Here is a 25,688-nt window from a genome sequence, read left to right as displayed (position 1 = left end):
ATAATCAAGTACATATATAGGAAAAAAAAAATATGCATGGACTACAAATGTTTTTGTATCAAAATAAACTTATCTTTTAATTCCATTTTATGAGCTTTTCGAAGGATACTTGTATGTACTCTCTAGACTATATTTTTTTACATTTCACAATTTGTCCCTTCACAGTCTTGTAATCTATATGACTATTTTGGCACCCAATGTGCCATTTTGGCACCCAAATCCAGACTCTCTCTACCATCTATTAGAAAAATGACCACACATTTTCACTGCTCCTTCTCAGTGTACTAGTAACTGGAAAGGGCACTAGATCACAAGCTTTTCCATAATGACCAACTTATAAGTGATCAAACACCATTTCTGATACAGTGTTACATTTATGCAGAAATTACAAAACTGAATACAGGAAAATATGAATCTCCAAACATCGGCATGTCATTTTACTAGAGAAACCAGTCCTCAATTCTCTCTCAGCTATTCTTTGGGAACAGTCAACCAATACCTAAAAAGGTCAAAACTGAAATCCGTACCTGCTTAATGTGTACAGTATTCCTATTTAAAGGGCTTGGCGCTGTAGACTAGTGGCTAAAGTGCTTGCCTTGAATGTACCAGGATCCCATAAGGGCGCCAGTTCTAATCCTGGCAGCCCCACTTCCCATCCAGCTCCCTACTTGTGGCTTGGTAAAGCAGTAGAGGACTGCCAGAGGTCTTGAGACCCTGCGCCCATGTGGGAGACCCAGAGGAGGCTTCAGGCTTTGGATCAGCACAGCTCTGGCCACTGTGGCCTCTTGAGGAGTGAGTCAATGGACAGAAGATCTTCCTCTCTGTCTCTCCTCCTTTCTGTATACCTAACTTTCCAATAAAAATAAATAAATCTTTTTAAAAGAAGTTGTTAAACCAAAGTAGTTGATAGTAGCTTCTTCTACTTTATTTTTATAAAGAGGTGCATTATTTTTATTTTTAAGTAAAAACAGGCAAAACACAAAATCAGTAGCCCTTTCAATACTCTTTGTGCTACATCTCATGGGTTTTGATATTTTTGTTTTTAGTTTCATCTCTTCAAAACACACCACTTTCTTTGGTGCCCTTGTACTCTTACAATAAATTCCCTTTTCTGCTTTAATTTACAACCAACAGTCCTAATTAACACTGATAGTCAATTAATATGGAAAGACAGTGGTCCTGATTAATACATGTACCAAATATATAAGAATTCCTTTTTAAAAAGTTATGAATACTGTAAAATCTAAGGGAAGACATGACAAACTAGATATACTTTCCGAAAAAAAAAAGCAAATGTCAGTAAAACTCGTAAATATAACCAAAATTAGATGAGCAGTTGTGAAATCACAAATACTGTATGAATACAAAGCAAATACTCTCTGGAAATCAAGATCAACCAATATGAAAAAATAAATAAGTTTTTGAAGATTTTACTTCAAGAAGAAACTGCCAATTTACTTTAAGATACATTGAAAATAACACGGATTCATTCAGATGGAGGAAAGAATGGACAGATATGAGACGGACAAGCGCAGGAAAATGTTAATGGTACAATCTAGCTGGTTGGTATAACTTTTTCAAAATCAAATGCCGAGAGGGAAACAGCAGCTGCTGTCACCATTACCCTAAAAGCATATCCCTTCCTATAATGGGATCTGCCTCAACAGAACACAGAAGCCATCTCATTACACTTGGCATGTACACTGTTTAGCAACAGCAGGATGTGGCATGAACGGGATATCTAAGCCAGCTGCCTCAGCACTTCCTCCTTCTCATCATCACCTCAAGACCTGGGCAGGGCTAACCATTGCTTCCAAGAATCCTGGGTTCTTCCGGTTTCTTAGAAATTCAGGCTGAAACATTTCATCTCCTATCTAGCTGAATTTATGGAAAGCTTTAATGCTACAAATCTGCTGAAACATTATAGTCTTTTCCCAAGGACTGTAATTTTTTTAAAATTTTTTTATGCTGGATCAAATTTAGTCCACAGTTTTCCTTTATTTTTGCTTATGCTCAACAGATGAACAAATGATATAATACAATTCTCTTTTTAAAATTGTGTCCTAAAAAAAAAATTTGTATACTAAAAACTATAAAGGATTTTATTGTAAAATGTTTCACAGCATTTTCTATAACAGGGAAAACTGGAAGCAAATAAATGTAATATTGTACTGATTAAATAAATCATGGTACCTATCTATAATGTAATACTTTTTAAGTCACTGAAAATGATGCTATACATTAATATTAAGTATTCATGAAAAACGATATACATGGTAGTAAGTTAAAATGGTGGTTTCAAGCACACATGCTTATATCTAAAGATTATGTCAAGATGGTTATCTCTTAGTTTCAATCTTTGTGTTCATTTTGACTACCCATTATTTCTATTTTTTTTCTTCAATAAAATAATGTTTCAAAATAACAAAATTACTTAGCCTTCCACTTTCTTATCATCAAGCAATGGCTACCAGACACTCTGCTGCTGGCAGAGTAAGGTTTCTAAATGCTATCCAGATGGCTGCAGGCCCCTATTATTGCTACAGCCAACTGCCACACTGGCATTATGAACATTATTATATTCACATTTTCCCACCCCAAGTCTTCTGATTCTGTTCTCATACAAAAGCTTTCAGTATTTACTTTCTCAGATTTAAGAATTTCTGCAAAGCATCTTAATATAATAGCACTCTTTCAGCTTTTTTCAGCTGAAACTGCCCTTTCAATTTATGCACATGTCATCACTTCTTCCTGTGTCTCTGCTATAACACTTGGCATCCTGTAGTAATAGAAGGCATATCAGTCTTCCCTAGTACATCTATTTGTTCTAGAAGGCAAAACATTGTAGGTTTTTCCTCCCTAGTGTTTAGCAAGTTGAAGATATTGAATAAACTGTCAACAAACTCTGCCAGCTGAATTTCAAAGGGAGGTGGCAGAAGAGCCTGTAGCTAATTAAATGAATTAAAAGTATCATAGCTAAGTATTACATTACAATCACCTTGAGCATTGAAAATAATTTTACAATTGTTGTTTATAACCAGAGAAAGCATTAAGAAAAGGTAAGAGATATGGGCCAATGCATCCTCAGGTCTCAAAATTAGTAAGAGGAGATCCCAAAATCAATAGACCCTGAAACCTGGTGTCAGTTAGCAAAGAACTTACAAAAGAACAAAGATTTGGCCCAGCGCAGTAGCCTAGTGGCTAAAGTCCTTGTCTTGCACGCACCAAGTTCCCATATGGGTGCCGGTTCTAATCCTGGCAGCCCTGCTTCCTTCCCATCCAGCTCCCTGCTTGTGGCTTAGGAAAGCAGTCAAGGACAGCACAAACCCTTGGGACCCTGCACCTGCATGTGGGAGACCTGGAAGAGGCTTCAGGATCTTGGCTTCAGATCAGCACAGATCCGGCCACCGCGGCTGCTTGGGGAGTGAATCAACAGATGGAAAATCTTCCTCTCTATCTCTCCTCCTTTCTGTATATCTGACTTTCCAATAAAAATAAAATAAATCTTAAGAAAAAGAAGAAAGATCTTTAAAAAGAAAACAATGTATAGATTCAATGCATCCAAACCAAAATCCCAACAGCATTCTTCTCAGAAATAGAAAAAAACGATATAAAAATTCATCTGGAAACAAGACACCATGAACAGCCAAAGCTATCCTGAAGAATGAAAATAAAGCTGGAAGAATCACAATTCCAGACCTCAAGACATACTATAGGGGAGTGATAATCAAAACAGTCTGGTACTGACACAGATTCAGAGAAGATCAATGGAAGAGAATAGAAACTCCAGAAGGAGCCCACACATGTACAGCCAATTAATCTTCAAGGGAAAAAGGTTCGTCTCTTCAACAAATGCTGTTGGGACAACTAGAGAGCAGCCTGTAGAATTAAGAAGCAAGACCCCCTACCTCTCACCTCATACAAAAATCAGCTGAAAATGGATCAAGGAGACCTAAATCTTCACCCGGAAATTACCAAACTATTAGAGGAAAACATAGGAAGTACTCTGTTAGATATAGGCATTGGTAAAGACATCTTAGAAAAATCACCAAAAGCACAGTCAAAGCCAAAATAAACAAATGGGAATACATCAAACTAAAAAGCTTCTGTACAACAAAGGAAACAATCAAGAAATCAAAGAAGCAACCAACAGAATGGGAAAAAATCTTGGAACACTACCCAAACAGGGGACTAATATCCAGCATTCACAGGGAGCTTCAGAAACTCAATGACAGCAAAACAAACAACCCTGTGAAGAAATGGACAAAGGAAATGAGCAGGTGTTTTTCAAAGGAACACATTCAGATAGCTAATAGACATATGAAAAAATGTTCAGACTCCCTAGCTGAGGGAAATACAACTAAAAACTACATTGAAATTCCCCGCAACTCCAGTGAGACTGGCCTATATTCAGAACCCTACTAACAACCCTGTTGGCATGGATGTGTGTAGGAAGGTACCCTCCTTCACTGTTGGTGGAAAAGTAGGTTAGTACAGTCACTATGGAAGTCAATATAGAGACTACTAAAACAACTTGAAAACTCATCTACTGTATGACACAGACTTCCCACTCCTGACAATGTATTCAAAGGAAATGAAATCCGCATGAGGAAGTGACTTCTAAGCCTCTATTTACAGCACCACAATCCACAATAGCAAAGACATGGAAACAACCCAGATGCCCATTGAAAAAGTAATGAATAAGGAAACTGTGGTACATCTACTCTATGCAATATTACTCAGCCATTAAAAATAATGAAATTCTATCATTTACAACCAAATGATCCCAACTAGAGATCATTATGCTCAGTGGAATAAGCCAATCCCAAAAGGTCAAATATCATACGTGCTCTCTCAATATAAAGCAACCTTCAGGTAAAATACAAGATCAATAGATGTACATATATTCACCTAGAGGAGCTGCAGATTGGAGACTAGCATACTAAGAAGTAAAGATACAATGCAGAAGGCATCTCTACTCCTGAATAAGAGAAGAACTCCCAACGAAACTGTTAAATATATCTTAACAATAGGATGCTAGGCTTTCTACCATTGTCTATATCTGCCATGTCAGAATACACTTGAGTAGCAGAACAACGGATTTGTGCCTGTTGATGAAGGACTACACTATTGTAATAATATGGTGAAAAGCAGTGACAGAAAGGGGAAATGGAGAGGGTGGGAGGAGAAATCCCTGAGCCTCTGCATTGTATCATGAAAAAAAAATTTTAATGCAAAAAATAAAAACACAATGAATAATATTTTTTTAAAAGGAATAGGTAAAGCTGTGGAAGGTGAAAAATACAGTATGAACAAGAACTCTTACCTGAAACAGTAACAGGTACATTAGAAACCCAGGTTACAGATTTCATGGGATAGACGTTTGGCACAACAGTTAAAATGCCAATTGAGTTGGAATCCCCATATCAGAGTCAATGGGTTGCTGACAGGGTTAATTATCAAGATGAATGTATTTCTGGAACTCTGGAATTTCCTAAGAAACACCTGCATCTTATCATGGGGAAAACCTTGCTTTCTGAAACACCAGGAAGCAGGCAGAAGCTAGGAATGATTTGGGGGTTTTTAGAATTCCTAAGAAGGACAAGTTCCTTTTGTGGCATGCTGTTTACTGTCTACATTAAAGTGACAGGATTGGAATCCTGAGCTTTTGTAATACAAATCTTTATTGAAGTAATTGGATCGCAATCAAGACACTGTAAATTTTTACCTGCTCTATGTCACAAAACAACTCCCCATTATGTATTTACCCAATATCATGTAGCTATTGATTTTCCCATAGATACTTGCTATAAAAACCCCACACTTATTCTGTTCAAGGTACCTCTTGCTCATGGAAAAAGGTTGCCCTGGACTGGAAATTAAAATCATTTCACATGCTTGGATGTAAAATTAAAATCATTTCTTTCTCCTAGGAATCTCGCTCGATTTCACTGAACCCCCAACAGTTGCAGTCTAGCTTTACTCCCAATTTCAGCTTCCTGTTAATGTTCACCCAGAGGGGCCCAGCACAGTAGTTTAGCAGCAAAGTCCTCACCTTGCATGTGCCAGGATCCCAGATGAGTGCCAGTTCTAATCCCAGCAGCCTCTCCTCCCATCCAGCTCCTTGCTTGTGGCCTGGGAAAGCAGTCAAGGACAGCCCAAAGCCTGGGGATCCTGCACCCAAATGAGAGAACCAGAAGCTCCAAGCTCTTGGCTTCAGGTCGGTTCAGTTCTGGCCATTGCGACCACTTGGGGAGTGAAACAGCGGACAGAAGATTTTCTTCTCTGTCTCTCTTCCTCTCTATTATATCTGAGTTTCCAATAAAAATAAATAAATCTTAAAAAAAAAAAGACTGGCAAAACTTACATATAAAAAAAATTCGCACCCTGAGAAAGCAACACATGACACTGAAGCATAGGTCTCTGTCTCACACAATGGAAACATGGATAGAATTGAAAGCTTCTAAAAATTATCAAAATATTTTTTAAAAAAATACAAAGTGAAAAAAAAAAAAAAAAAGAATTGACAGCTCCTGGCTCGGCCTGACCCAGCTTCAGCTGTTGTAGACACTTGAGTGAACCAATGGATGAGATATCTTTTATTTACTCACTCATTGCTTGTCTCAGCCCTCCAAATAATAAAAACTACACAAAACATAAGAAAGTAAACTGTAGGGACATTCCTCTTACAAAAATAATAGGTACAGACTTTAAACAGTGGTGAGAGTAAGGAAGTAAACTGACTCCACCCATACTAGTCTAGTTACTCTGCTAAATGCCACATGTCCATTTCCCCTTACGGTAACTGCACACACTTTTCTTCCACTAGGAACACTCATTTACCTACAATCCACATGGCTAACCTCTGATCTTCAAATACTTGTTCAAGTGTCACACTGTCAGGCACATCGCATTTGCTTTTAGAGATTTATTTATTTTTACTGGAAAGGCAGATATAGAGGGAGGAGAAAAGACAGAGAGGAAAATCTTCCATCCGATGGTTTACTTCCCAAGTGACTGCAACAGCCAGAGCTGAGCCAATCTGAAGCCAGGAGCCTCTTCCAGGTCTCCCACGTGCAGGTGCAGGGTCCCAAGGCTTTGGGCTCTCCTTGACTGCTTTCCCAGGCCACAAGCAGGGAGCTGGATGGGAAGTGAGGCAGCCGGGATTACAACCAGCACCCATATGGGATTCTGGGGAGTTCAAGGCGAGTACTTTAGCTGCTAGGCTACTGCACTGAACCCAGGGACATCCCATTTAAAATCCGAACCCTAACTCGTCACCCTTTTTCTTTTTTCCAAACATTCATCACATTTTAATGCACTTAATATTTTCTTTCTTTACTACAGTTAGTTGGTTATTCAGTTCACATTTCAACTTATAAGGTCCAAGAGGGCAGAGATTTTTGCCCATTGTGCCCACTGGTGCAGACCAAGTGCAGAAGCAACAGGTGCCACATAACACCTAATGTGCAAAAAATATGAAAGACTGGGCCTGGTGCAATCACTCAATTGACTAATCCTCCCCCATTCAAGCACCAGAATCCCATACGGGCACCAGTTCGTGCCTCAGTTACTCCACTTTCTATCCAGCTCTCTGCTTGTGGTCTGGAAAATTAATGGAGGATAGCCCAAAGCCTTGGGACCCTGCACCCACATGGGAGACCCGGAAGAAGCTCCTGACTTCGGACTGGCTTAGCTCTGGCTGCTGCAGCCACTTGAGGAGGGAATCCGCAGGATAGCGCTTTGCCTCTGTGGCTCTTCTCTGTAAATCTGCCTTTCCAATAAAAATAAACAAATTTTAAAAAGAGTAACAATTGAAAAAAAAAAGAAATGTAAGACTATGAAGTAAAAAGAATAGGATTTGGTGATGTCAAAATAATATCAATAGGAAAGCTTTAGACTTGAGATAAATTATCTAAAAATTCAAATCTAAGCTCTACCACTCACAAGCTAGAAAACAACTATTTTCTACCAAGTGTCCCTGAACTTCAGTTTCTGATCTGTGAAATGGGGAGTTGTGAAGATCAGATGACATGAATCTACAGATTAACTGTAGAAGTCTTAGTTTGAATTAGTTAACCTTAAAGGGAAAAAAAATTCAAATTTAAGGCTTAAGGGATGTGATTTAGGGCTAGAATTAATAAAACCAAGAAAGGTAACTTCAATTGGGAAAGAAAAAGAATACATAATGAGTTAGGTTCTAATCTATAACTATCCTGTTCAATATGATATTAGTAAAAACATGTGTCTAAGTTTAATTAAAAGATTTAACAAAACTAAATATTCAATTCTTCACACTAGCCATATTTTACATATTGAATGACCACACAGTTAGTGGTTACCATAATGAACAATACAGATTATACAAATTAAACAACACTTCTGTGACAGTAACTTCATTAGACACTATTAAGTTATAAAATTTAAGCTGACAGCAAAATACCCAGTAAGTAGAATCTGTGATTAAAGTTCTTTCAAAAACATATATGTGTGTGTGTGTACGTATATAATTTTTATTTAAAAGCCAGTTACATCAACTGAACTTGAACTGTGGTCACACAACAAGGTGGAGGAATCCACCATGGGGGAGGGTTATGGGAGGAGTGGTGGGAATCCCAGTACCTATAAAACTGTGTCACATAATACAATGTTATTAAAAAAAAAGCAGTTACAGAGAAAAGGAGAGATATATACAGAGAGATTCCATCCACTGGCTCACTACCTAAATGGCTGCAATGGCTGAAGGTAGGTCAGTTCAAAACCAGGAACCAGGAGCTTCTTTGAGGGCCCCACATGGGTTCAGGGGCCCAAGGCTTTGGGGCATCTTCTGCTGCTTTCCCAGGCCATAAGAGGAAGTTGGGTAAGAAGTAGAGCCACCAGAACTTGAACAGGTGCCGATATGCAATGCTGGCACCACAGATGGAGGCCTAGCCTACCAAATCATGGTGCCAGATCCAACTACTTAAAGTTCTACGAGAATTTATATGAACTGCATTTTAATACATCTGTTGCTGGATTCCCACAAAGTGAATTTACAGGAAATGTAAAATCCTTCCAAGCAACCAATCTGAGTGAGAAACTGTGAATACAAGGAATTAAATAATTCATATTACTTTACTCAAAGGATACATGAACACTCTTCTACTTCATAGTATCAGGTCTCTGACACAGTAAGTATAAACAGAATTTAGCAAATCCCAGCTAGTTGCTAAAAAGACTTGGTCAGCATCCTGGCCGAATCTTCTGGTTAATAACTTTGAACTTGCTGGCAAAACCAAATATTATCTACAATCACTCCAGAGTGTACATGGTGAGTAACAAGATGCAAGCTATAGTTCCAAATCTCACCCAGAAGGCAATATTCTCTTAGCAGAAGCAACTGCAGTTATTGAGATGATAGCAATCTTCCTTAATAAGTAGGTATATTTCAACTACCAGATCTAGGACTGATAAGCAAGTGCTTAAGAAAAACAAAGGCAATGGGACAGGCACTGCGGCTCAATAGGCTAATCCTCCACTTTGCAGCGCCAGCACCCCCAGGAGCAGCAATTCATGTCCTCCCTACTCCACTTCTGATCCGGCTCCTACTTATGGCATGAGAAAGCAGCAGAGAATGACCCAAAGCCTTGGGACCCTGTACTGGTGTGGGAGACCAGGAAGAAGCTCCTGGCTCCTGCCATTGAATTAACTGAGCTCTGGCCACTGCAACCATTTGAGTAGTGAACCAACACAGAAGATCTTTCTCTCTGTCTCTCCTCTCTGTAAATCTGCCTTTCAAATAAAAATAACTAAATCTTTAAAAAAAAAAATAAAAGCAGATACTCCTACTTTCATTTGAAAAAAAAAAAAACATCATTTATATGTGTACTGGCAAAATTTAAGAGAATCTGGTCAATAAGAACAACTGATTTACAACTCACTTAACCAAATAATAAATATATACCTATGATTTTTAGGCCAAAATCCTGAAAATTCATTTTAAAAAATTGAACACTGGAAAGACTCTGAGGTCACTACATTTAAAAACTCAACTTAGTATATTCATTACAATAATTTGGGGTTGGTGTTGTGGCAAGCAAATTAAGGCTCCATCTGTGACATCAGGACCCGTATTTAAGCTGGTTTGAGTTCCAATTCTTCTATTTCTGTCTCAGCTCCCTGTTAATGTACTTGGGAAAGCAGTGGAGGATAACCCAAGTGCATAGGCCCACTCATCCACATGTGAGACCTGGAAAAGGCAGCTCTGGGTTCCTAGCTTTGCAGAAGAGCTTAGTTCCAGCTCTTCTGACAATCTGGGGAGTGAAGAAGTGCATGGGAATATCTCTCTATATAGATGGATAGATACAGAAATCTATATAGATAGATAGATCTTCCTCTGTGTTTCTCTCTTCCTATCTTTGTAACCCTGTCTTTCAAACATATACAAAAAAGAATCTTTATTTTTAAAAAAATTAATAACTTCGAAATGGAGAGCATTTTGTTAATTAGTTCATATAATTGATATACTTAAGAAAATTTAATACATTAAACACTAAAGTCTGTATTAAAATCTCCTCCTTGCAACAATACTTATATTTGTTAAAAAAAAAAAACTCAAACTTGATATGTACTTGATACTAAAATAATCAAACCAAAAACTAATCATTTAAATGCTCATTGGTAACAAGATGGATTAACTGTGTTACCTATTCATTCAATACACTACTATTCAAAGACAATACACAAAATACAAGTAGAAAACATAACACAGATGAATATCACAAACATAACACTAACAAGAAAGTCATATGCAAAAGAAAACACAATGTCAGATCCCATCATCATATAATTCCAATTATATGAAGTTCAAACAAAGAAATCTAAATTATAGTGCCTGAAATCAAGGTAGTGGTTATCCTTGTGGGAGGAGTCACTGGAAGGAACATGAAGCAGACTCCTGGGTACTGATAATGCAGTCTCCTAATGTAAACATTAATCATTTACTTTGCAAAATTTAAGTCTGAGACATTTACTTTGTTCTGTTTTTTGTTTTGTTTTGCTTTTTTGTTTTGTTTTTTAACCACAGATAGAGCAAAGAGAGACAGACCTCCCATCCACTACACTGGGGTTAAGCCCAAGAACTTCATCACTTATTTTTGAAGCAAATAATCCAACAGACCAACAAAGCTTAATAAATATATCCATAACATGCCCAAATCATGCCAGGACCACCAGACTATACATACTGTAATTTGAGAAATTCTAACATATCAAAGAAAGAGGATGGGGAAGGAAAAGCATGACCTGAAAATAACAATAATTCTGTTGTACACCCTTGAACTCAAAAAAAGGAATCGTTGAACAAAGAGACTGCTTTGGAAGAGATGATTAGAAGAAATCCTCCCGGAGGATTTTGTTAGGTACTCAGCAGGCAATAGGGATCACAAATGCTAACGAGGAACTGCTCATATATCACCAAAATTTCAGTCCTTTCCCCTAACCTCTCAAAAGACATTCCAACCATACTCCTGTTGTCCAGATTCTAATTTCCAATATGTAAAGACTTCAACAATTTAACCGGTCAGTGAATTCTGAGGAAGGCAGCAAGCATTTGCAAAACACCTCTGATGTGATATAGGTTGAAATTAACATACCAATCTGATGAGCAAAAATTATGTTCTCAACAAGGAAATAAAACCAAAAGGAGTATATTTGCATAGTACTCACTTTTGAAGTGTTCCCTAAAGCAACCATCTGACTGCAACAGCATACTTTCCTGCAGCCTAAAAAGATCGTTTCATTTATTCCCTGATATTTTTATTAACTGACCACAGGGTAGATGGTTTCCCAGTAAGTATCTTCCAGAAATGCTTAAGCCTACGTAGAGAAAGCCTGGCCCATCTAGAAATGCAATCTAAGAATATGACACCAAATAATCTTAATGATGATGTTCATTCAGAGTTCTGCTAGCGAGCTAACAGCCAGGCACTACCTCCTCCCTGGTCTTTCTTTTTCCTTCCCTTTTTCTGTACACCTTGGGTCTTCCACATTCTTCCACCTGGTTCACTTTTATTCCAACTCTGTGTTCTCTCACAAGTTAAATAGCAAATTTTTTAAAACTTATTTATTTTTTTAGAAAGGCAGATCAGATTTACAGAGAGAAGGAGAGACAGAAAAATCTTTCATCCACTGATTCACTCCTCAGATGACTCCAGTGGCTGGAACTGAAGCTATCTGATGCCAGGAGCTTCTTCCAGGTCTCCCACACAGGTGCAGATTCCCAAGGCTTTGAGTCATCATGTACTGCTTTCCCGGGCCATAAGCAGGGAGCTGGTAGGAAAGAGGGGTATCCTGGAACAACCAGTGCCCATTTGAGTTCCCAGTGGTTGCAAAGTGAGGATTTAGTCATTGAGTCATTGCATTGGGCTCCAAAACAAAATTTGTTCACAAAAAAATAAACAACAAACAAAAAGCCAAGTCTGGTCACTTTAAATAATGCATTATATTTTTTTTCCTTTTTTTTTAAGATTTATTTTATTCTTATTGGAAAGGCGGATATACAGAGAGGAGAGATAGAAAAGAAAGGAAAATCTTCCGTCCGATGATTCACTCCCCAAGCCGCTGCAACGGCTGGAGCTGAGCCGTTCTGAAGCCAGGAATCTCTTCCAGGCCTCCCACACGGGCGCAGGGTCCCAAAGCTTTGGGCTGTACTTGACTGCCTTCCCGGGCCACAGGCAGGGAGCCGGATGGGAAGCAGGGCTGCCGGGATTAGAACCGGCGCCCACATGGTATCCCGGGCGTGCAAGGCAAGGACCTTAACCACTGCATCATCACACCAGGCCCAATGCATTATATTTTTTTAACTCGTGAATTGCACTTTCATAAGATAATTTTTTTTAATGTTCTCAGTAAGTATAACATAAACTAATGCCTTCTGAATTGCATGACATAGTATCTGATCATGACCAATTTAACCAAAAAAGATCTGAAACCTGGCAATGACAAAGAGTAACTTGATAAATAATAAGCAGGTAACTTTTCTCCACAAAACAACTTCAAGACTAGCAACACAGCATACAGGAAAAAGCATGGGCTCTGGGATTACAGCAAAGGTGAAAGGCATCTCTTTCATTTCATAGCTGCGTGATCCAGACATCAACTTCTCTGAGGCCCCTCTACTTCACCTATAATGTATATACAGCATCAGCTAGCTGGCAGAGCTGTAAGAGAATTTTAAGAGACAACATGAACAAACTTCAGCCTGGTTCCTGGCAAATTTGACATATTCAAATTAAAACTCCTATTACTATTATCACTGAAATTCCTAGCCAGCAACTCCAACTAGATTAGTCTTTTCATTGTCTGTAACTACCAAAATGAGCTCAAATTTTGTCAAATGATGTTAGTCAAACTCAGCTCACCTGTGCAAATATTTGTTGCAGAAACACAACAGCCCTTACAGGTTGCAGAAGGCTCTCCTGAAAACATTTGCGAAAGACAGAATACTTTTCCCCCTGGAAAACATCTACCAAAGCTTCTGCTAGATGGTAAATAATACATTGCTTTTGAAAGACCTGAATTATAAGCAAGTAAGTTACCCAGAAGCATTCTTCACCAGCTATTCCTTTGAGCTGCATCAGAAGAATTAACAACCTCTGTAAAAATAGCCGCAGAGCAATTCTGACTAATAATACAAACCACAATGAGATTCGAGCCAAAGTTATAACAGGGAAAGTAGTTAACACTGGAATGGAAGTCAACAAAGAATATTTTTCTTACCTTTTCTATTATGTTACAATATCTTTTAAAAAAAAAAGAAATTGGAACCAGTGTTGTGACTTAGTGTGTAAAGCTACCAACCTGATATTGACATTCCATTCGGGCACCAGTTCATGTCCCAGCTGCTCCACTTCTGATTCAGCACCCTGCCAATGGCCTGAGAAAAGCAGTGGAGGATGGCCCAAGTTTGGGTTCCTACCATCCATACAGGACACCTAGATGAAGATCCTAGCTCCTAGCTTTAGCCTGGCCCAGCCCTGCCCCTTGTGGCCGTCTAGGGAGTGAACCAGTGAATCGAAGATGTCACTTTCTCTGCTTCTCTCTCAAACTTTGACTTTTTGATAAAGAAATCTTTTTCTTTAAATTAGAAAATTTGAAAAATCAATGCATAATTCATTTATTATGAATTCTAAGCTTAGAAGCAAATTCAAAATCTACTCATGGAGTAACATGTACTTTAAAAGAAACACAGAGGGTTTGAAAATTAGCCATCACCCTCAAAACTCTGCTCACCAATTTCAAAAATCAAGAACTTATGTTCCTGTTTAGGAGTAAATGGAACCAACTCACTGGAGACCACACGACAAATAAGCCCCAATTAGTCAGTTATACTTTCCTCAGTCTATAATCTCCCATTGCATACGTTAGCTCCATAATTTTAAAACTGTCACTTACTGTAATTAAGTTCTCCAACTTTCTAACTCATCCTTTGCTCCCCATTTGCACTGCCATCATCTTTCCTCAATCTTTCATTATGTCTCACCTGTTGTCCTACAACATGCTCCCCCATCTGATCTCCGCATGTCCATCCATACTCTTGTCCGTTCCACTCCTAACACTGCAGCTAGAGGAACTTCTCTCAGGGCAAACTCAATTCAAGAATGTCTCCTTCCAGCTTAACTCCTTCAAGGGTGCTCCGTCTCCTAGCACTGCCCCACCCTCCCAAGCTGCCTCATTTCCTTTTATTATATGTATCACCATCTAACATACTATATATTACATGCTTGCTCCCTGTATCCACTCCAAGGAGAATGTAAGCTCCGTAAGGGTAGAGTGTATTTTCACGCCTATATGCTATGTGCATGAAGGAGCATATGAATGAGCGGACTCAGGACTTTCAGGCAGGTGGCTTCCATGACCTGTTATGGCCCTGCTCTTTTCACATTCCTCCTACCTCTACTGAGTTCTTTAGTTATCTAACACAGCACGCCCTCTGTTGTCACCTCCACCTGAAACACAAACTGTCTTTACCATCTAATCAATCTGACAAACTATCACCAATATTTTAAATCCTTCTCCAGAAAGTTTCCCTTGACTTCGCCCCCCATAGATAAAGCAGATAATGCTTTCTTTCCTTTGTGTGCCTATGGTGCCTATGTCTACAATGACTCTAATTAAGCTTCTAGAATGTGTATTTCCCTCCTTAGATTATGAATTCTTAGACTAAGGACTATTTATTCATTTCTTTACCTTCAGTGCCTAAAACAGTATCTCTTATAAAGCAAAAAATTCTAAAAATGCTGAATAAATCCATGGGCACAAAGTTATTCTGTAAGAGATATGAAAACATGAAATTTTAAGAGCTCACTCCTGCAGACAGTGATGCTCACATATGAGGACCTGGTTCGCTTCCCAGATCCAGCTCATGACTCCATCCAGCCTCCTGCTAATGCACACTCAAGAAGGGATTGCTGATGACTTGAGCAACTCAGTTCCTGGGCAGGCAATGTGGCACGATGAGTGAAGCTGTCACTCATATTTCATTTCAGAATGCCAATTAGAGTTCTGGCTATTCTACTTCCAATCCAGTTCCTTGCTAATGTGCCCGGGAGGCAGCAGATAATGACTCTGCAGTATCTGAGCCCCTGCCAGCCACGTGGGAGAGCTGGATGGAGTTCTTGGCTCCTGCCTGGCCCAGCTGTTTTTGAGTCTGTTTGGAGAGTAAATCAGTGAAGGAAAGTACTCATTCTCATTTTCTCATTCTTTTCTTTTTCTGTCTCTCTCCTTAATACATGCACAGGACTAGACCTCACCTCTATCCATCTAACCCTAATCCAAATGAGCAACTGCCACCTATGCGACATTTGTGCCTGAGCTATTGACATCTACCGTCCTTGCAGCAGCCACACCTTAGAAGCAGTCCTCTTCAGCCCTGAGAAACCACAAACCATCATTTAGTAGTTTGCATTACAAACATTTCTATTCTTCCCTGAATGCAGTGAACCTAAATCCTGCCATAAGGAAAATCAGCCATGTTGGTTCCTAAAATGTGAAAGCGCATATAAATATGCCTTCACACATAGATGATAGAGATGTATATGAAGCCATTTAAAAAGTTAAAAAATTAAAGCCCAATGAAGCTTAACATAACTCCAAGTGAAGCCAGAGGTCAAGATATGGTCCTTGATTCCTTCTTCCCACACCACTCAATAATCAAGTTCTAGAATATCGACTTCCTGACCTTTTGAGTAATAGGTTGCCTTAGTTCAGAATCCCAGCATTTCTCATTGGACCAACAGTCTCCTAGTGGCTCTCTGTCTTCGGACACAATGAAAATTGTAACTACCACTTGCAGAGGGGCTGTGTAGCAGGCACTGTACTGAGCACTCAATCACTTAATTCTGTATTTTTTTTTATTTTCACAGCTGTACTGTAAAGAAGAAGTGATTGTCTCTATGGTCATAAATGAGGGGACTAAGCCTCCAAGAGAGGTTAAGTGACTTCCCCAGGGTCACACAGCTTAAACTGCGTTGCAGTAGAAATTCAAACTCACATCGAGCATTATATTGCTAACTTGTTCAACCTTTTTCAGTTTGGTGCCAGCAACTTTTGCAAAAGGTAAGCCTAATCATGTTTCATACCACATAAAATCCTGCAAGCAAGACTCACCTCTGCAGCCTTCATCCCTTATCATTCTCACAGGTTCCTGCCAAACCTAACTGTCAGCAGCCATTTGTTTCCTCATTTGTCTTTGACCGTGAACGTACTATTTATTTGCCAAGAACATCCCTCTGCTTTGGAAACCTATGTCTAATGCCAGCTTCATGACTTACTCAGCTAATGCTAATTCTGCAAAGTCTTTATGCTAACAACAGAAACAGAAAACTTTATACAAATGTGTGCTATAGTTACCAGTAAAGTAAGACTTGTGTGTATTGAATTAACGAATTCGTTAGAAGCAGCCTAACTTAAGAACTTGACACTGAAGTACATTTGACATGCTTTTCCATTTCTAAATTGTCACAGGGTGTATCTGCTCAGCCAACAGCAGGTTTCTTGATTCTATTTTTTGGTTTCTTCGTCTGTAAAATGGAATAGAACCATACCTCTCTCATGGCTGGGGAAGCAGTCATAGAAACGATGAATTTAGCACATTTGTGACACTTTGCACGTCCACATCAGCAACATCTTCTCTCCAGAGTTTATGCACTCTGACAAAGTCACATTGCAGTGAACAGCATCTCCCATCATCTTCATCAGATCTCAGAATTCCACCCCCGCCCCCAAGAAGTCACACAAAAAAGATCTGTTGGAAACTGACCTCATGCAAAGACCCTTGACTTTTAGCTGCTGGTTACACAGAACTCAACAGCTGTGCCACCACACCCTCCCTCGCCAACCACTGTTTGCAGTTTATTGCTTCTTACTCACTCTCTGGTTTCCTCCCTCAAAGTCAGCCATGCCCTTAGCAAGCAGAAGACTGTACCCCCCCGACCCCCACCTCAGAAATCAGAGGGTACCTTTTTCCAGAGAACCAACATTCCCCCCCTCCCAAATCCAACACCCAGTCTTTCATGAATGAAAAGAGAATCCTGTAATCAGCTAGTACTAACTTTAAAAAAATCTCCTCGGAAAAGCATAGTAGAACCCCTGTTACTCATTCTAAACCCTTAGTCTTCAAGTGTTCATTCAAGAAAGAGAAGAAATTCTTGGCATTAAGAACCCATGGGAAGGATCGACTCAAAATGTTTCCCCGAAAGGACACCTGGGGTCTGTCACCCATAAACAGTGACCACAATCCACATCCTTTCCCGCCCCCTTCCTGGCAGAGTCCAGTCTGGAAAGGGAGGTGGGTCCGCACTTGGGGCAACCGGGATGCGTTCTGCCCACTCCTGTCATCTCCCGTGCCCCCTTCCCCAGAGCAATCTTGCCACACAGGCCAGGCCTGGTGCCTCCCCTCCAGTCCCTTGCCCTGACCGTTCCTCACCGCTTCTTGGGAATGGTGCCTGACTCCTGCACGGCGGGAGTGGTCGTGGGCGCCGCCGTGGTCGTGGCCGTGGCCGTAGTCGCGGCTCTCCGCGCTCTGCACTCATGGGTACTCAGAGTCTCCTGCGGCCGACCCAGCAGATGCCCCGAGAGAACCCGCAGCCGTCGCCCGGCGCGATCCGGGTCGCGATCTCGAACCGTTCCAGAACCGGAGCTCGCGCCCGCGCCTGTCCCGCCCGCTGCAGCCGCCGCCTCCGCCATGGCTTCCGCCTTGTGCCGCCGCCCGGGACCGCTGGGCGCGGGTGAAAGGTCACTCCAAGCGGCGCCCGGCGCGACCATTCGCTGCAGCGCATCCCGGCAGCCACCGCGGCGGCTGGGCGGCGGGTGCCATGCGCCTGGAGCTTCGCATTCTCTGCCCCCGCCCACCGCGCCCGCCCTCCGGGCCTGGTCACGCCTCGGCCGCGCGCACCTGCCTGGCAGGTGAGTTTGAGCCGACCCCGGGATTGCTTCAGCCAGTTTGAGCTGGTCCGGGAGCCAAACCACAAGCGCCCCCGCGATAGTTCTGGAATCCTGGGAGGTTGTCTTTGGGTGTGGCCTGGGCCTCCTGAGGCGCTTCTGGAGACAGACACTTGAGTAGGAGTGAGAGGTATTGCTAGGACCTAAAGACAAAACCTGTACCCATAGAAACACTAATGTGGCTCCTCTGCACTCTACCGAGGTGGGCGAGTTGTGGGGTCACTGAAGTGGGTCAAAACAAACACCCATTGCCTCTGACCACTAAAGCAAATGGCTTCGTCTTCCTCTTATTTCTCATAACTGTTATGAGCCTGTGCTTCCTGATGTATCTCATATAATCCCCATTTTACAGATGAAAACTGTGGCTCAGAGACATCCAGCTTGCTTAGGAGCTTCGAGTTGCAACTTGAGTTCTCTTTCCATTGACTGCTGAATTTCCATTGATTCCTAAACACCAGTGCAGGCATTTTGTTTTAATTGCTGTATATAAAACTACTCAACAGCTACTCTTAGACTACTCAAATATTTCCAAGTTGACTTAATTTCTTGAGAATGGCACTTGGTGTCTAACGTAAGGATTAGCTTAAACAGACATTCACAATGCCATTGGCCATTGTCTCCCTGGCATCAACACCTTCACGTTATGCTTTCTTTTAGAAAGATTTATTTATTTGAAAAAATTACAGAGAACGGGAGACAAATCTTCTGCAGTGGGGGGCTGAGCCAGGAGGAAGCAAGACACTTTTCGAGCTGTTCCCACTTGGGTAACAGGCGAGGGGGTCCAAGCACTTGGGCCATCTCCTGCTGTCTTAGCAGGAAGCTGAATTGGAAGTGAAATGGCAGGAACTTGAACTGGTGCCTTTTTGGGACACCAACAAGGCAGGAGGTCACACAGCTGACCCCAAAAGGAAAACCATTGGCAAAGGGATCTAAAGAACACCAAAACCCTGACGTCCGTTAACTACTGACCTGTAGAATCTTACTAATACCTACAGCTGAGTTGACAACCTTACAGTGAACTTCCAAAGTGGCAAAGATTGACTAAAAACCATTAGCTAGGTAGGCAAGTTGTTATAGCAGAGCCAACTGCATCCTGGTGTCTATCCTTGATCTACTGTTATGAGGGTTGAACTTATTTGATTTTAAAAAGAAGAAATAAACAGAGTATGCAATATATGGCCCCACAAGTCCTAAGATACGTTATCAGAGCTTTCCAGATATTATGGACTCTGAGATTTATATACAAAGAGATACCAAGCCACACTGAAAACAAAGCAAATGTTAACCAACAAAGAAGTGGTTAAGTGAATTATATTGATATGGTAAAGTATTTGTAGCTATTAATTTAGTACAATTTTGGAAACTTGGGAAATGCTTATGAATTTGTCAAATACTAAAAAATTACCATAATCCAAAATGTTGCTACTGTTTGCAACAACACAATGACATAGATTTTATTATCATTATTTTATAGATGAAGGCTAAAAACTTATTTTATAGAATAAGTGTAAAAGCTTTTTCTGAATTAACTATATTAAATGCCATCTATTTCATATGACTATTCCACCATTTACTTTTTGGGGCATTAACACTGTAAAGCCCTACATAAGGCTTGAGGGCTTTTTGTTTTTGTTTTTGGTAAAGTCTAAAGTTGAATTTCCTAAAATGAATATTTACTCTACAAATAAACTGTGCTGCTAGTTCTGAAGGACTGAGTTTCCAAAAAGAATTTCAGTGATTGCCACCCAGTTGTCAAGACCTCGTTTGTGAGATGCAGGAACATGAGACCAATATAGTACTTTCCTAAGTATTTATAACCAAGAAAGAGAATCTTCAGTTAGGTTTAAATAATTAAGTATCAAAGCTTGGAAGTGACTGGTTTCTGAATATTGCATAAATGGGCCCTGTTTTGTTGCATATCTTTACACACAGCAAGCCTGTTTGTTATTGGCATTGCATTTTGGGGGGATAGTCAAACAAAAATGTGGGTATGTATACCTCCTGCATGTTTGATAACAGCTGTTACTGCTTGACTTAACTTCACTACTAGAGAATTAGACTCTTATTTCAAAAGGTCAAGACACACTGTGGCTTCCATTGTCACAAATTGTCTTGCACAATATGGAAAAAGTCAGACTCCTGTCCTTTGACTTGATAAGTCACCAGAGCAGGTGAAAAGGTTCAAATCAGACATTAATGAACCAGAAGTTGCTCCTGAGTACTGTCCCTTCAGTTTATCTAGGCCTTACCTCCATTTGCTTGTGTCCTACCTTCTTTATCTCTGTAATTCAATCTCAGATGCGATTTAACTGGTGATACTGGAAACAGAAATAATAACAAAACTAGTCTAGATCTGTCTGATATTGGAGGGTCCTACAGCCTTGGGCACCATGGATCATCCTTCGCTTTTCCAAGAGTTTAATTCTGCCAGTTCTCCCTGAGCTTCCTTGAATAGGGCAGAAACTGGGCTTATTTTCCTCCTTGCTTTTACATTTCCCAATTGTCCTCCAGTGACATCACTGTTGTCCTACCCCATCTCTTCTAGGACTCTTTGAGCTTCTTTTGCCACATATACCCAAATACATCAGCAATACAGGAACCTGTGTGTCTCTTTAACCTATTATTTTCCTAAGAACTTGTTCCCTCATGGTTTCTAATGTCCTTCCTTTATTTGTTAATTAACTTTTCATTTGCAAATATCTGTTTCTCCAAATAGACCATCAATTCCATGAAGACAGAATTGATACCCTTTTTAAAAATCTTAGATTTATATTTAAGTTGTAAGTGCTTCACAAACTTGGAATTCTAGGAGAAAGACTGGAGCCGCAGTGTTATAGAAGCTGTGTCCTGCCTTCTCTCAAGTGCAAATGCTTAACTAGTGACTAATAGACCAACACTTTCCGTGGTGAAAGTGTTGTATTGATGTCACTACTGGTCACATGTAGCCATGAACATGATACTTGATTAAGATGACTTAGGAAGCGAGATTTTTATATTTTAATTAATTTAAACATAGATAGCCACATGATTCTGTTGGAACTGTAACACAATTCCAAAGAATTAGTAAGTTATTGGTGCCTAGAAATATCAACTTGGGGCCTGGTGCAATGGCCTAGTGGCTAAATCTTCACCTTGTAGCCACTGGGATTCCATGTGGGTGCCAGTTTGTGCCCAGCTGCTCCACTTCCTGTCCACCTTATAGCTTGGAAAGGCAGTGAAGGGACCCCGCATTCATGTAGGAGACCCAGAAGAAACTCCTGGCTCCTGGCTTTGGACCAGCTCAGCTCTAGCTGTTTCTGTCACTTGGGGAGTAAACCAGTGAATGGAATATCTTTCTGTCTGTCTCTCCTTCTCTGTGTAGATCTGCCTTTCCAATGAAATTAAAATAAATATTTTTAAAAATTAAGAGAAATATCAACTCAGCCCTTCTCTTTTCCCCCCAGAATAGTATATGAGGAAGAGGAATATTCAAGGAGAAATGTTTGTCTTCTTGCATAATAACCTAAGACTCTAGGTCATTACTCTGTACTTTTCAAAGATAAATCTTGGTGATAGTAAGAGAAAGGATTGCTACAAAGATTCCCAGTCCAGTGAAATTACCTCTTTTCTGATGAACAACCTCCTTTCTAATACTGTTCATGAGAAATAGTTAAGGCATTCCAAGAGTTATTTAATGCAAAAGAACTATTTAGAGATTCTGGGAAAATAAAAATAATAATGAAGGAGATTTGATTTGCATGCTCAGTCTCTAGATCTGAAAGGGAGCTCATCATTGTATATCTAGTGCTGTTCTAGATCCCTGAGCCCAGCTCCTGTTTAACTGCTGCTTCAAGTCATTACACTGTTCCTAGAAGAAGCCATCAGCTATTTCACATGAACTCTTTATGAGGAAAAGGAACAGGAGGGTGAGTGAACTGCTCAAGGAAGAAAGGTTTCTGTTGCTTGACAGTCCAGTAACTCCAGGTTTCAAGCTTCTCACACCCTTTCCAAAGATTACCAAAATAGTGTAAAACACCAATTAGCCCTTTTGCTTGCAATCATGCAGAATTTCGAGATTTCCTGCCAAAATGTTGTCTGAGCCACAATGACCTCAGATTATTTTTGCAGTGAGATGGGTCCATTAACTTTTTTCCTGACTTCCTAGAGAGCTCAATCCAAAATTACTAGCATACTTTAGGTGTAAATGTAGCTACCTAACTTCCTCTGTCTTGTCCAAACTGAAGCAGGGACAGGTATGGTTCTTGTCATCTCTCAGAAGGCAAAATTTACAAGTTTTGCAGATATCAACAGAAAAAGCAAAAGCTTTCTCCTAGGAAATGAAATGTTTTATAAGCCAAAACTGTGTACCACAGGAAAAACTGCATATATGTGTGTGTGTGTGTGTGTATGTATAATATAAATATGTTAATGTGTGTGCAGTCATGAAATATATAGATAGCAAAAGCATTTGTTGAGATTTTGTTTATACCTAATTCATTATTAGATGCTATGAGATACAAAAGTATTTAACACCTTCTCAGAAGCCAGGACTTATATGTAGGAAAATTCTGTGACACTATTCAGTGGAGTAGGTACAATAAAAAGGCCTTACTGAAGGATTTCCTACTGCCTGTCCATATAATAGCAGAGCCCAAAGTGCCCTGTTTACTTATGCTACCTGGAAGAAATTGCTATTTCACATAAAGCCAGGTACACTGAAATGCTTGTGATTCCCAGAAAAATTGAAACCTCTGTAAATATCACATGCAGAAGGGCATCTCAGTTAAACTGCTCTTTCTGAGTTCTGAGACACTTGGCCCTTTAAAAAAAAAAAAGAAAGAAATTTATATTGACTGATTTGGAAGTTGTTTCAAGCCGCAAATTGCTGCAACTGCCAGATGTGGACCAGGCCTAAGCTAGTCTCCCAGGTCCACATGGGTGCAGGGGCCCAAATGCTGAGAACATCCTGGACTGCTTTCCCAGACTGTTACCAGGAACTTGATCAGAAGCGAAGCAGCCTTTAGCATGAACAGCATTGGGAAGGCTTGTACGAACATGAAACATGAATATAACCAGTGCTTCACTGGCTGGTTTGCTGAGCAGTTCCTCAAAGGGGACGGCTCAGGAACACAGGCACTGATTTCTTCAAATACTACAGTGTTCAGAAAGCACTCAAGGAGAAGGAGATTCCCATTGAAGAACCAGAGTTCATGGGCCATGACAAAAAGAAGCCTCAAAATTCTTCTTGAGCTTGACAGACTCCTTGCAGTAGTAACCTTCACATCAGGAAACTGAGGGCCTAGTATTGTGTCACCCAGTATTGTGACCCCAGCCATTGGATTTGCTGTGGATTTATCAGAAAGGAGCTGTTTCCTCCTTCTTGATGTCTTGTTGACTTGTCAGAAGACAGTGAACCATCACTGTTTGGTTTGAGATGATTTCTCACTTGTTTACACTAGGGTGGCATGACCTCCTGGTTTCTGCTGCGAAGTGGGTGACGTATACTCATACTTTCCTTTTTTTGTTGTTTTTGTTTTTTGAATTTGAATCAATATGCACGCCTAAAGAGAGGTAGGAAAATGAGCATTCAGATTGGTCCACCAGCCAAGAGACAAAGGAAAGGGAAGACAGTCACAGCTAATACCAGAAGATTCCCTAGGAGAAAGCAAAGCAGAGAACACATTCCAAAATAGAGCCCCAAATAGAACCGCTGATAAGTAGAATGCAAGAAAGAAATAAGAGGATGGTCACTAGCAGCCCACAGATTCTGGGGGGAAAATAGGGTTTTTTTGGTGTGCTATCTAAGCATATTGTCTAAGGTTTTGAATATAGCCCTCAAAAATGTATCTTTGATCCAGCTTATTTTATATTCCCATTCAAAATAATTGTAGGCTTGAAAATGTTGTGTGTTATGTTTTTATTTTTGTTTTGAAAATATTTCAATTATCAAGAATTAGCAGTACATTCATTTCATTTTTTGTTAATGATATGCCAAAGCTCTGCCTGCCTCAGTGACTCAGTTGGCCCTCCCTCTGCAAGTGTCGGGATCCTGTATGGACACTAGTTCAAGTCCCAGCTGCTTCACTTCCTAACTGCCTCTCTGCCCGTGGCCTGGGAAAGCAGCAGACGATGGCACAAAGCCTTGGGACCCTGCACCCACGTGGGAGACCTGGAAGAAGCTCCTGGCTCCTGGCTTCAGATTGGCTTGATTCCAGCTGTTGTAGCCATTTGGGGAGTTAACCAGCAGATGAAAGATCTTTCGATATTCCCTGCTCTCTGTAAGTCTGCCTTTCCGATAAAAATGAAGAATAATAACAGCAATATCAAAGATCTTTTCAAAACATGCCAAAGTTGTTGCATCAAAAGCAGTATTCTACTTTTCTTGTATGTGGTATTGGGTAGGAAGAGGAATTGAAATTTGTGTAACTGAAATTTTAATTATATTCAGTTATAACACTGTTTCTTTATGAGGGATTATATGATCCATAAACAGCTTTTAAACTTCTACATTTAATCATAGCACAGGTTAGAAGAGGTTGCCTGTACAGAGTGGGGTTATAGAATGAACCCCCTCTGTGCAGATGGGGGGTCAGTAGCGGGGTGAACATCAAGACACTTCTCAGGGGGAAGCAGTGCAGCACCTGAAAAAACATGAAACCACATGCAATAATAATCATGAAGGGTTTCAGACCCCACAGCAACTGGGGCTTTGTAAATGAATCACTTTGTGTGCTAGTTCTCAGGTAGCACTTACAAAGTACTAGAAGTTGGGAAAATCAGCATTCATCAGCTCCTAGCTGATCTGTCTTTTTGCTGAGTTTCAAGTACAGTTATAGTCAATGGGAAGCACCATTCTAAGATTTAACTCTGATTTTCTACCATGCCATCACTAAGGGAGTGAATTTAGCCAATCAGTGCATCTTCCAGCTTTTTGGTGAATCTTAAAATGTCAGGGAAAAATTCTCACTTGCCATTAAATCCAGAAATCAGAATGTAAGCTACTAACATTAGCATTAAAGTAGGTAAAAAGTTTGGTTTTTATCTTAGAAGAAACCACAAAACACAGGTCGATGACCTGCCTAAAATATAAACATATTTTGGCTAAGTTTCATTTTCTTTAGAACTAGTAAGTTTGGGGGGGGAGGGGAAATGGAAAGCTCCTGCTTCCCAGTTTTTAAATGCAATTGATAACCTTGTCTCCAGGCCAGTGCAGTAGTATAGCAAGCTAA

The 25,688-nt window shown here is 40.2% G+C and overlaps 1 protein-coding gene and 1 pseudogene across 1 annotated transcript in view; one reads left to right on the top strand and one right to left on the bottom strand.

The window, feature by feature from the left end:
* AGPS (alkylglycerone phosphate synthase) overlaps positions 1–18,363 on the bottom strand; it is a 115,836-nt gene extending 97,473 nt beyond the window's left edge. Inside the window, exon 1 of the mRNA XM_040971783.1 lies at positions 17,966–18,363. Within this exon, the coding sequence (XP_040827717.1) occupies positions 17,966–18,303 (338 nt within the window). The 5' untranslated portion in view covers positions 18,304–18,363. The remainder of the gene's footprint in view (positions 1–17,965) is intronic.
* A 5,064-nt stretch (positions 18,364–23,427) lies between these two features.
* Positions 23,428–23,902, top strand: LOC121150913 (annotated as a pseudogene).
* The last annotated feature ends 1,786 nt before the right edge of the window (positions 23,903–25,688 follow it).

The sequence above is a fragment of the Ochotona curzoniae genome, unplaced genomic scaffold (assembly GCF_017591425.1).
Source record: "Ochotona curzoniae isolate NIBS_2020 unplaced genomic scaffold, NIBS_Ocur_1.0 contig_2210, whole genome shotgun sequence".
NCBI lineage: Eukaryota > Metazoa > Chordata > Mammalia > Lagomorpha > Ochotonidae > Ochotona > Ochotona curzoniae.
Note: the sequence above shows the minus strand (reverse complement) of the source record. Positions and strands in the feature narration are given on the sequence as shown.